This window comes from Festucalex cinctus, chromosome 5 (assembly GCF_051991245.1).
Source record: "Festucalex cinctus isolate MCC-2025b chromosome 5, RoL_Fcin_1.0, whole genome shotgun sequence".
Classification (NCBI taxonomy): domain Eukaryota; kingdom Metazoa; phylum Chordata; class Actinopteri; order Syngnathiformes; family Syngnathidae; genus Festucalex; species Festucalex cinctus.
This window is the reverse complement of record NC_135415.1, coordinates 19800251-19811099: the sequence shown is the minus strand read 5'-3', so window position 1 is coordinate 19811099 and position 10849 is coordinate 19800251. Positions and strand designations below refer to the sequence as shown.

The window sequence follows — 10849 nt, the reverse complement described above, 5'->3', positions numbered from 1 at the left end:
GAGCAGTTTATTTATTTTTTTATGTTAAACCAAAATTTATTTAAAAACTCAACTTTACTGGATTCATAGCCTACGTCATCACGTAGGTCCCGCCCACCCTACGTGTCCTCCGCCCTCCGTCCGAGTAGTTCACTCATTGTCCGTTTAGCTTGTGTGCTATCCAGAAACTAGCGCTCTAAAAAGACTAAACTTGTCGGAATTTCAACCGGAATTGTGGAAATTTGACGACTCAGCCATGAGCAAGAGGAAAGCCCCGCAAGAATCTTTAAACGAGGGAATAACAGACTTCCTTGTGGGTATGTGGTAGGAATACTAATCGCTGAGTTATGCTAACGCTAGCTACAATGACATCTGTGTGTGTTTCCTCAGGAATAAAAACATTTGCATACATTGATTTAACTTGCAAAAGATTTTTTTTTTTTTTTTAAAAGCAGACGAGATTATCCTTTGGAATCCGTGTTACGTTATACGGAAGCCATAATTAGATTGTGAATGCATCTTCGAGACAAGATTTAAACGCCTCGTCTGTCCCTTTAAATGTTGGCGTTAAAGGGACCGTGTTCTGTGTTTGTCTTCTGTTGTCACCAAATAATAATTAAATGTCTTTATCTTGTGTTCCTAGAGCTGGCCAACTACGAGAAGAACGTCAACAGGGCAATTCACAAGTACAATGCTTACAGGTAATATAATAATCATCAATGAACTTCTCACTTTTAGTAATTGGAGCCCTGCATTTATTCATCATGAATGGAGGATTTATCTTTGTGGGCTTTATTTGTGCCTTATGGATTCTTTTGATCCTTTTTCATTTTAGGAAAGCAGCTTCAACAATTGCCAAATACCCGCAAAAGATTAAAAATGGCGAAGAAGCCAAGAAACTGGTATGTTGTTGACCAAAAAAATAAATAAATAAATGGTTGTGACATCATGAACACATTTAACAGCGTTAGTGTTTGTTTAAAAACTCATTGACTGCCAGCTATTTGAAACCATATTGACTTGTTTAGGAGTCAGGACCCACAGGATATTGTGTTTAATAATTTGACATATATATCCCCATCTACCAAATGAAAAAAAATAGAACCTCTCTTTTCAGTAAGAAAGAAAGAAAGAAAATAAATAAATAAATACATCTTTTTCTGTTCTTTCATAATTAACAATAGAATTAAGCTAGCTTTTGGGAAAAAATGCAGCTGTTCATTCAGTGGATTTATAAACTGGGCTGATTTCATATCTAAAATGGAGCATCACTGCCATCTATTGTACGTTCTGCAACATTAAAGTTGTTTCCAATTTTGAAATTTACAGTGTAGCAGCATCACACTGTCCTCCACCTTTCCTCGTCGAAAAACATAATTGACCGGCGTAATCATCAATGGAGGTGAATCAGTTGACAGGATAGAAGATATAAAAATATTTATAGCTGTCAGCCCTACCTAATAGCTTTCTCATAATTCCTTTTTGTATGCGAATATACAGCATATGTTCTGTTCTATATAATAGCTACATCATGACTGTCCTCCCCACTCTAGTTTTCATGTTGCCATGAATGTATTTACAGGATGGCGTTGGAGCTAAAATAGCTGAAAAGATTGACGAGTACCTACAGACAGGAACCCTACGGAAACTGGAAAAGGTGAAGTCCTGGAAAGCACTTTTCATTCAGTGATGGCTCAATAAATGCCACAGACAAGTAACTCTACTTTTATTTGTTACTCTTCAGATCCGTAACGATGACACCAGCTCGTCTATCAATTTTCTCACAAGAGTGACTGGAATTGGGTGTGTGTCCAAAATGACTCATAAGAACAAATTTACAATCACAGTTGACCAAAGATTGGAGGAGAGAAATATTGTTGCTTAAGATAAATGTTATTTATGAAATGTTATCTACAGCAGATATTATACTGTACAGTATTAATTCTGGCTAGTACATCTCAATTTCGGGGGGGTTAAATCTTGACTCAGACACCGTTCTGCAGTCTAAAACTATATTTGGTTAAATAAAGACTCCAAATAGTTCATAGGTGTGTGTGTATGGTTGTTTGCCTTTATATGCACTGCAATGGCCAAAGTTAGTTGGCATAGTCTCCAGCTCAACCACAATTCCTAAATGGAAGAAAGTAGTAACAAAATGCCTTTCTTTGGTGTCCACTTTAGCCCTGCTGCTGCCAGGAAGTTTTTCGAAGAAGGTGTGAAGAGTCTTGAAGGTTTGTTAAGCGCTTAACTCGCTCGATGTCGATTTCACATTTGAAGTTTGTCAATTTTCTTTTGCTTTTCTGTGTTTAGATTTGAAAAAGATCGAACACAAGCTTAACCATCATCAACAGATTGGGCTCAAGTGAGTTTGCTAACACTTTGGTCAAATAAGCTTCGATCCAAAAGTCTTATGTTGATACAGGGATAATTTTTACTCCGTTCAGGTACTTTGAGGAGTTTGAGAAAAGGATTCCACGAGTTGAAATGGAAAAGATGGAGGTGATTTTTATTTTATTTTATTTTTTGAAATACAGCTGGTTAAAAAATAAATCAATCTGATTCCCTCGTAGGCAAGCAAATTCAGATGTGGAATATATTTTGGAACAATTAATTATTTAAAACTGTGCTCTCCTGCAGACACTTATCCTTGGGGAGTTAACAAAAATTGACACTGAATACATCGGAACAATCTGTGGAAGTTACCGGAGAGGTAACAAAAACGTCCTCATGTTTTTGTCGCATGACTGCACTGTTGAACGTCTGCGGCGAATGTGATCCTCATTTGAAATTTGCAAGGTGCTGCATCGAGCGGTGATATTGATATTTTGTTGACCCACCCTGATTTCACCTCTCAGACAGAGAAGCAAGTAAGCCTGCTAGTCAAGTAATGTAAGTACATGTTATCATGTACTTAAATATAACCGTTATTTGAAAATGTGTTCTTCAGCCAAAGCTTCTCCACGCTGTGGTGGAACATTTCGAGTCGATTGGGTTTGTGACTGACACTCTATCCAAAGGGGACTCCAAGTTCATGGTGAGTCCCCTGCTTGCTCTCGTTCACGTGTTCACCATCAATACACGTGTACATGTACACATAAAGCACATGATGACAATCTACTGGTCTTGTTTTTTTTTCCAGGGAGTCTGTCAGCTGCAAAAAGGAGATGAAGATGAGGAGGAATATCTTCACAGGCGCATTGATATCAGGTGCTCCATTTATTTATATTCCCCTGTGATTTATTTTTATTTTATTTTTTTAAACATTCTATTTATGTAAACACGGCCCTCTGCTCACTACCTCAAGGTTGATCCCCAATGACCAGTACTACTGTGGTGTCCTGTATTTCACTGGAAGTGATATCTTCAATAAAAACATGAGAACTCACGCTTTGGAGAAGGGCTTTACACTCAATGAGTACACCATACGACCACTTGGGGTCACCGGTGAGTGTCATGTGCGCCACACAGGCTCCATTCATGTTTGGGCCAGTGGTTCACAAACATTTTACAAGAAGAATCTAAAAAAAAAATACCAAATTTTAACCATAAAAAAAATAATCACCCCAAAACAAAATTTGCCCTATAAAAATATAGTTATACAATATTGTACTCTGTACAAAAAAATACCATCATAACATATTTAAATTAACATTTAACATTTTTTTTGCTTCAATTCAATGTACATTGTGCTGCTCCTTCTGTTTGCGCTCCTTGGCCACCTCGGGGTAGTGTAATGCAAAAATAGGGAACCACACAAAAGAGTCAACAGGTGACTAGTATCTCAAAGTACACTTGTTTATAAATCTGTATCAAACCCTTGTCATGGTCTTGTACCGTTTACCATTTAACTAACAATCATTCCTCTTTGGGCTTTGTTGTAGGTGTGGCGGGGGAGCCTCTGTTGGTCGACAGTGAAAAAGATATCTTTGATTACATCCAGTACAAATACAAAGAGCCTAAGGATCGCAGTGAATAAAGACAAAGGAGACTTTGAAGTCTGGACAATGTGGTTTTGTGACACATCAGCCAGCATGCATAGGGGAAGTTTATTTGGCTGTTTTTTTTTTTTTTTTTTCCCCAAGATCAACTCCTCCAAACCTAATCATGATTTCTGTGCACCAGCAAGGCACAGTACAATATTTATGTTCTCTGTCATCAAGGTTTAGCAAAAGAGTTACATGAACACATGCAATGGTGCTTTGGAATTGTATTTAATAGGACATGTCAAGCCAGTAGAGTACTTCAACCCATGAGTCAGCAGTCTTGATGTAGGCTGGCAATTGTTACCTGTCGGGCAAATGTTTTTTTTTTTTTTTTTTTTTTTTTTTTTTTTTTTTTTAAACTTAGATCTGAAATTGTAAATGTGTTACAAAATAATGACAGTTTATCCTTTTTCACAGGGTATCTCGTGTTTGTGTGTGTGGTGTTTTTCCCCCCATTATTGGCTATTACGGGAAAAATAATGAAGTGTAAGACAAGCATGGTGCAAATGTGTCAATATGCCTCATACTGGACTTATTTGCTGTGTTGTTTTATTTTTAGGGCAGTGATGGATATTAGTAACTACTGTTGTTCACTAGAGTGAAATTCTGCCGTATCATGTTTTGAGCAACATAAATTGTGTACCTTAAACTTAATTCAGGAAAAATCTTGAACGGCAACAAAATAAAGAAAATAATACACAGCGTACTGTATATACATATACATTCCACATATAATCTACAGTAGCTACAAAAAATCTACACACCCCTTTTCAAATTCAAGGTTTTTGTGATATAAAAATGAGAACTTAAATAATTTCAAAACATTTTTCCATCCTTAATGTGAACTTTAAGCTGTATGACTCCAATGGAAGATAAAATCTTTTCAAGAGGGGAAGTATAAAATAAACAGATAATGTGGTTGCACTAAAAAATGTGCCAAAGAATGTTGTCACCCTCACTACCATGGCTTTTGAACAGGGGTGTGTAGACTTTTTATTTCCACTACTGTAGTTCCATTTACAGTCCCGGTGGCACCTGTGTATTTAAAGCAAGGCATACCGTTGATATAAAGCACAAATGCCCCCCTCCAAGTATTGCAAAATGACGTCATTCGGGGAAAAGTTAACCTGGCAATAGCCAGATGAATATTCTGGTACCGCTCCACAGTAATTTCGTCAGGAAAAGGTACAGTACAGTAATTCGAGCTGATTGGACGATGCGACATACTACACGTTTTTGTTTTAACCAATCACGGCCACAGGTGACATTACGTGTTCGTTCTTGTCGAAGGGGGAGAAACGCACGAACATCTTAACCAGCTAGAAATGCACGAAGCGCCTCTCGTTGTTCAACATTCAGCAAGAAACAGTGAGTAATTCTGCAAAAACAGAATTAATTGCAGCGTCCATTAGTCCATGTTAAGTTTGTTAGCTCCGGCGTCAGCGCCGGCTTCCTGGTTTCGTCATCAGACGAAACACAATGTCGCTCTGTGATTGGTCCGAACCACCAGTGGTTCGGAAACGGCAGTTATCTGCGGGAGCAGTACAAGACGTATTCTCCAGAGTTTGTGAACTCACAAATACCGCGAGAATTCATCTTGCGAGAGCAAGGTTAGGGAAAAGTACCGTCGAGCATTAAACAAAAATGAAATGTTGAATCAAACGTCTTAAAACTAATGGGAGTCCTTCCAAGACTTGCTCGTGGTTACCATGGCAACGATGGGCCAGCCGCAAGGCATGATGGTCTGAAATAAAATGCAAGGAGAAAGACCAGAGAGAGGGCCCGCTCTCAGCCAATCGTGGTGAAGGCTGCTCGGACATCAGCCAATAAGCACGACGTAGCCTCAGCGCCCTTGTGCTTACACACCCACATTACTCTCGTGTGCACGGCTTCGCATGAGTTGTACTCTGCTGGACGGCCTCTCGGTGTAAACCCAAGCGAACACCAAACAAAAGACTAGTAAGTGAATTTAAGAAAATTAAACGCGGTTTGTTTAGAATAATGTGCGTTTTAATGAAGGAAGTGTTCTTTATTTTATGTTATTCTTTAAATGTGTTTTGTATGGGGATGAATACACAGCTTGATGTCGCGGCACAATCAACAGCTCGCCCATTTTAGCATGTAGCTATATGATGCTAGCAACTATTCCTTCAAATATAGGTTCCATAATTTTAAATGCGGATGTTCAAAACCATATGCTAGCGTGAAGACAACATGCTGCTTGGTTGTCGTTGGTGCATTTGACGCATGAACGTCCTCTCGGCGTCAACAAGGTCAGCTACGTCAAGTGTTGTTTTGTTTTGTGACGAAAACAAATTGTTAAATAGCGCTCTCGCGTCTCCATAGAAACAACTGAGCGCGCGCATCTACTCACACCGCCAATGGTGGAAGTTATGCAACGCAAGTGGAAATAGCACGTCCAAATATCTCCGTGCCTTGTTCACTACTATAGTCCTTATGTAACGACAAATTGGTCTGTGACACAAAGTGAAGTAACAAGTAAATGTGTTGTTTTTGTTGTCTCCCAGAGCGACCATGGGTGACAGGAAAGCGGTCATAAAGAATGCTGACATGTCCGAAGACATGCAGCAGGACGCCGTGGATTGTGCCACACAGGCCCTGGAGAAGTACAACATCGAAAAGGACATCGCTGCCTATATCAAGAAGGTACAAAAACAAGACACAGTTTGGCTGAATTTCTGGTGGCTGTTGACACCCACCCAGAAAAAGCCTTTTATGTACTGTATACAATCTCCTTACTGGGCAGTTATGAGGTTTCTGTTGTCTGTGTGCAAAATAGGAATTTTTACATGTCCAAGATGCATCATTTGATCAGTTTAAACTTAACATGTACAAGGTAACAAAATGCAAAATGTATCCTACCAGTTGTGTATATTGGAGGAGAAAAAATAATAATTTCAGAGTGGCAGGTTAAGGTGATTTCTGAGTAAAACATTGAAATTGTTTTAGTAAGAGTGAGAATCGGATGTTATCACTCCTAAATGATGTAATTTTCATGCGGACACTTTATGTAACATGCTGTAAAATAATATTCATTAGCATAGTATATATAAAATGAAAGAATCGTCTTTGTTCCTATGCATTATAAGCCATAGGTTCTTTGTAAACCGCTAGGGCTGCACAATATATGGAAAAAATATCGATATCGCAATATTGGCCCTTGGAATATGCATATCGCAAAGGGATGCAATAGGTTTTATATGAAATGTTGTGCTTTTTATATGAATTTGACCAGTCAGATGCTAACTAAAATGAGCATCGCCATCCGATAGTTGAAAATTATTAAGACATAATTACAATTAATTAAAATTACATTAAGGTTGCTTATTTTGCCGCATGAAAAATGTTTTTCTTTCTTTAGATAATAAAAATGTAATTTCTTTAGGTACATGTTAAATATCGCAATAATATCTAACGCTGTGTTCAGCAAGTATATCGCATGTTTTTCCAATATTGTGCAGCCCTAGTAGCCGCAGTCTTTGGGTGTAACGCAGCAATGCACCATCAGCCATAGAGCACACCCATTTTGGCAAGATACGGAAAGATGAAAGTAGATGGGGTGGGCTCTAATTACATGTTTGTTCTTTATGGCAGGAGTTTGACAAGAAGTACAACCCGACCTGGCACTGCATCGTGGGAAGAAACTTTGGCAGCTACGTGACTCACGAGACCAAACATTTCATCTACTTTTACTTGGGTCAGGTGGCCATCCTGCTCTTCAAATCTGGTTAAGAAGGGCGTCCCCACTTTGAAACACACAATTACACTATGACACACAACTGACTCGACAAAGGCACTCATTCCAAGGCGAGGGAGGGGGCGCTGCCTTTTTTTGTGCTTTACTTTTTTTTTTTTTTCTTCCCCTGAGGATTAAAATGTGGCCATCTAAAAACAAATCAACTATGTATTTATTTTTGTCTGTTACATTTACATGTCTTTTTTTTTTTTTTTAATTAAAACATGCTAAGTGTTGTGCATTCAGTGCCTGTTTATTAGTGTCCATTTTAAGCAGTTAAAACAAAAGATCCAGAACAAATGGCTGTGTAAGATGAACTTTTATTTGAACTTTTTATTAACACAATTAGAAAACCAGCTTGTGGGGGAACACTCCATTAGACAAGCAGAAGGAACCGCGCAGGTAACCTCTGAGCTGGGGCACTGTCTTGATAATTGGCATGAGCTGAGAGTCCACAGCCTTCTGGTCCAACTTCCTCTGCTCTGTCAGCTGGTACTTCTACACATGGGAAGAAGGGGAATGTGTAATTAGCAATCATTCAATTTCTTGGGACAAACTAGACCCCAGCAGATATTTACCTCCTTCTCTGTGTCAAAGATCTCCCCCTCCTGGTGACGGGGTCTCCTCAGCCTCTTCTTCTTGAAGTAGACATCGTTGAGACTTTTGGGGATTTTCATCTTGGTGATGTCCACCTTGGTGGTGGTGGCAATGACAAACTTCTGATGAGCCCTGCGCAGGGGGACTCTGTTCAAGGCAAGGGGGCCTAAAATAAAATGGGTAGAAAGGGTGACTAAGCATTTGTACCTACATTTCAAACTAGATGCTACAAACACATACCGGTGACAAGCAGGAGACCGCTTGCGAGCTGTTTCAGGAAGACCACACGCTGCAAAAAGCAAAAGAATACATTTTGCAGTCAAACATTTTAGAAAGCCAACCTAACAGTTCCTCACGTGTCACTATCATACTATGTGCCTACCAAAAATGATACTGAGGAACCATTGTCTCATTTCTCTAAACATTACCCCCTCTTATAAATAGAATCTCTGATGGGAGGATTAAATGTAACTTGAGGTGCAAGGAGGTTGCAGGGAAAAAAAAAAAAAAAAAAAGTCTCCAAAATACGCCGCGGTACACCAAAAAGCGGCGTGCATTACGAATTGCTACCTTCCCGCGGTGGCGCCCTGTGAGCAGGATGAGGATGGTGCCCGGCGTGATGGATTTGCGCAGCCGCCTCCTGTGCTGGCTGAAAGGCTTGTTGCCGTGGCTCTTCAACTTGCGGGGCACGTCCTCTGTGGGGTAGTAACGGGGCTGCAGCAACAAGGAAAAAATAAGTTATCCAAATGTCACACATGCAGCAGAAATTATCTGCGGCTTTTACACTAGCCCTAAAAAAAAAAAAAAAAAAGATTACAGGATGAAACTAAAATACTCTGCGCACATCTGTCTAGGGGCGAGTGCATGTTGAGCAATTGTCAATTTTATTTTATTTAACCAGGAAAGTCCCGTTGAGATTAAAAACCTTTTTAAGGGAGTCAATCTCATGACAAAATGCAAACAGCATCCTGACATTTTCACTCAAAAGCTATTACCATCTTGCGCAGCTTGACAACACGCGTGCCTCCATTCTTGTCACCGCCGACCGTCTTGACAACTGTGGTTGGAGGTCTCGCTTTGAGCTTCTTCTCCACCTGACAAGGTGACACGTCAAAGTGTCATTCATTTAGAATCTTAAAGCGTTACGCATTCACATTGGCGGCGGTGCCACCTCACCTTTGTTTCAGTCATCTTGGTCTTCCTCTTGTACATAGCCCGGCGAGCGTACATGGCCGAGCGCGAGTAACGGCCGATGCCCCGGGCCAAAACCGGGTTACGGCTCGAGTGCGGCCTCTTGGCTCGCTTTGGCTTGTCTCCCTTTGGCTTGTCGCCCTCTGCCATCTGGCACAGTAACAAATGTTTGTCGTAAGTCAATATGCAACACAATCAACAACATATACGGTTTTCATTCACAGGGAAAATTCACTGATTCAGTGGGCTTCGCAATAAAACAAAGCAATGCATGGTTTAGGATTTACACTTTTATTTAAGTTGGCACTAATGTTTAATCCATTTTCACTAATAACTGTGGCATTATGGTCAGGCCCTTGTCACTGGGACAGCCAGGTAACATCACAAGTTGATCATGCATGCCACTTATCAATTAACGTGGTGACAAATTAATCTCATTCAACAAATCCTGGCTACTCAAACGAAAAAAACACGTCACTAGTGACAAGCCGACGTCACGGTCTAAACATGAGTTCGTTAAATAATTAAGCCGACTATGCCGTAAAACGCCTCGCAGGTGTGCCAACTAATATTGACGATAGATGGTACCTATGCAAGTTCCGTAATGCTGCGGCAGCATTGCTGCTACTAGAGTAATGACAACTGGCCCAAGCCACGCAAATGAGCAAGCTTCAACTTGAGCTGCTAGCTGCAAAGCAACCGCTTTAAATGCCACGAGCCCTCTAAATAAATTCATTCAAAAAGGACAACACACATGTATTTCAACAACTAGATACGAAACGACACTAGTTACTGCCAACACGTTTCTGTTAGCCATTTAGCTTACATATAGCACTAGCCGGCGGACTCTGGCTATCGATACACCAAGCTGTATATTCTCGTCATCATGGCGTCTAAACGAGTAATACAATTATGCGGGCCGCACTCCACGCTCATAGATTCATTTGGTCGTATTTTAAGAGCAAAACATTGTATCGATAACGTCGATTGGGATGGATTTTGTTCATAAAGTCACACGAATGGTGGGAAGGCTTACCTTAGCTAAAAAGAAAAGAACGACATCCGGGGAAGTGACGCATATAAGAACGCAGCGTGATGACGTCAGATTAACTGTGTTCTGGTCTTTGTAGTTTCGCCTGTAGGCCCCGACCTTTAAAAAAATAATTCAGGAAAAGTACTACATTTGGAAGTATAATCGTGCCATCAATTTGAATTTCAATTCCTAAATATGTACTGCTCTTTTTGTTTTCTATGTTTTTTTCACTGCGATTGGATGGCAACCTGTCCAGGGTGTCCACCGCCTACTGCCCAGAGCCAGCTGAGATAGGCACCAGCACCCCCG

At 40.2% G+C, this 10849-nt stretch overlaps 3 protein-coding genes across 4 annotated transcripts; 2 read left to right on the top strand and 1 right to left on the bottom strand.

The window, feature by feature from the left end:
• Positions 1-86: 86 nt before the first annotated feature.
• Positions 87-4287, top strand: polb (polymerase (DNA directed), beta). The gene is made up of 14 exons (XM_077521465.1): positions 87-296; positions 623-680; positions 815-881; positions 1562-1636; positions 1724-1782; positions 2161-2210; positions 2290-2341; positions 2424-2478; positions 2617-2689; positions 2776-2846; positions 2927-3013; positions 3119-3186; positions 3284-3423; positions 3861-4287. Exons 1-14 carry the CDS (start codon positions 236-238, stop codon positions 3953-3955), a joined length of 1011 nt encoding a protein of 336 aa, XP_077377591.1. The 5' UTR covers positions 87-235; the 3' UTR covers positions 3956-4287.
• Positions 4288-5754: 1467 nt separating this feature from the next.
• On the top strand, positions 5755-7960 carry dynll1 (dynein, light chain, LC8-type 1). The gene is made up of 3 exons (XM_077521469.1): positions 5755-5921; positions 6491-6629; positions 7578-7960. The coding sequence occupies exons 2-3, from the start codon at positions 6498-6500 to the stop codon at positions 7713-7715; spliced, it is 270 nt and encodes an 89-aa protein (XP_077377595.1). The 5' UTR covers positions 5755-5921; positions 6491-6497; the 3' UTR covers positions 7716-7960.
• A 63-nt stretch (positions 7961-8023) lies between these two features.
• rpl6 (ribosomal protein L6) lies at positions 8024-10657 on the bottom strand. Of its 2 annotated transcripts, none has more exons than XM_077521466.1 (7): positions 10544-10657; positions 9493-9657; positions 9312-9410; positions 8887-9030; positions 8557-8605; positions 8298-8482; positions 8024-8217 (listed from the first exon to the last, which is right to left on the bottom strand). In XM_077521466.1, exons 2-7 carry the CDS (start codon positions 9655-9657, stop codon positions 8065-8067), a joined length of 795 nt encoding a protein of 264 aa, XP_077377592.1. In that variant the 5' UTR covers positions 10544-10657; the 3' UTR covers positions 8024-8064. The 2 variants fall into 2 exon arrangements, with proteins under 2 accessions (XP_077377592.1, XP_077377593.1); XM_077521467.1 differs by lacking the exon at positions 10544-10657 and adding an exon at positions 10334-10478.
• Between the last annotated feature and the right edge of the window lie 192 nt (positions 10658-10849).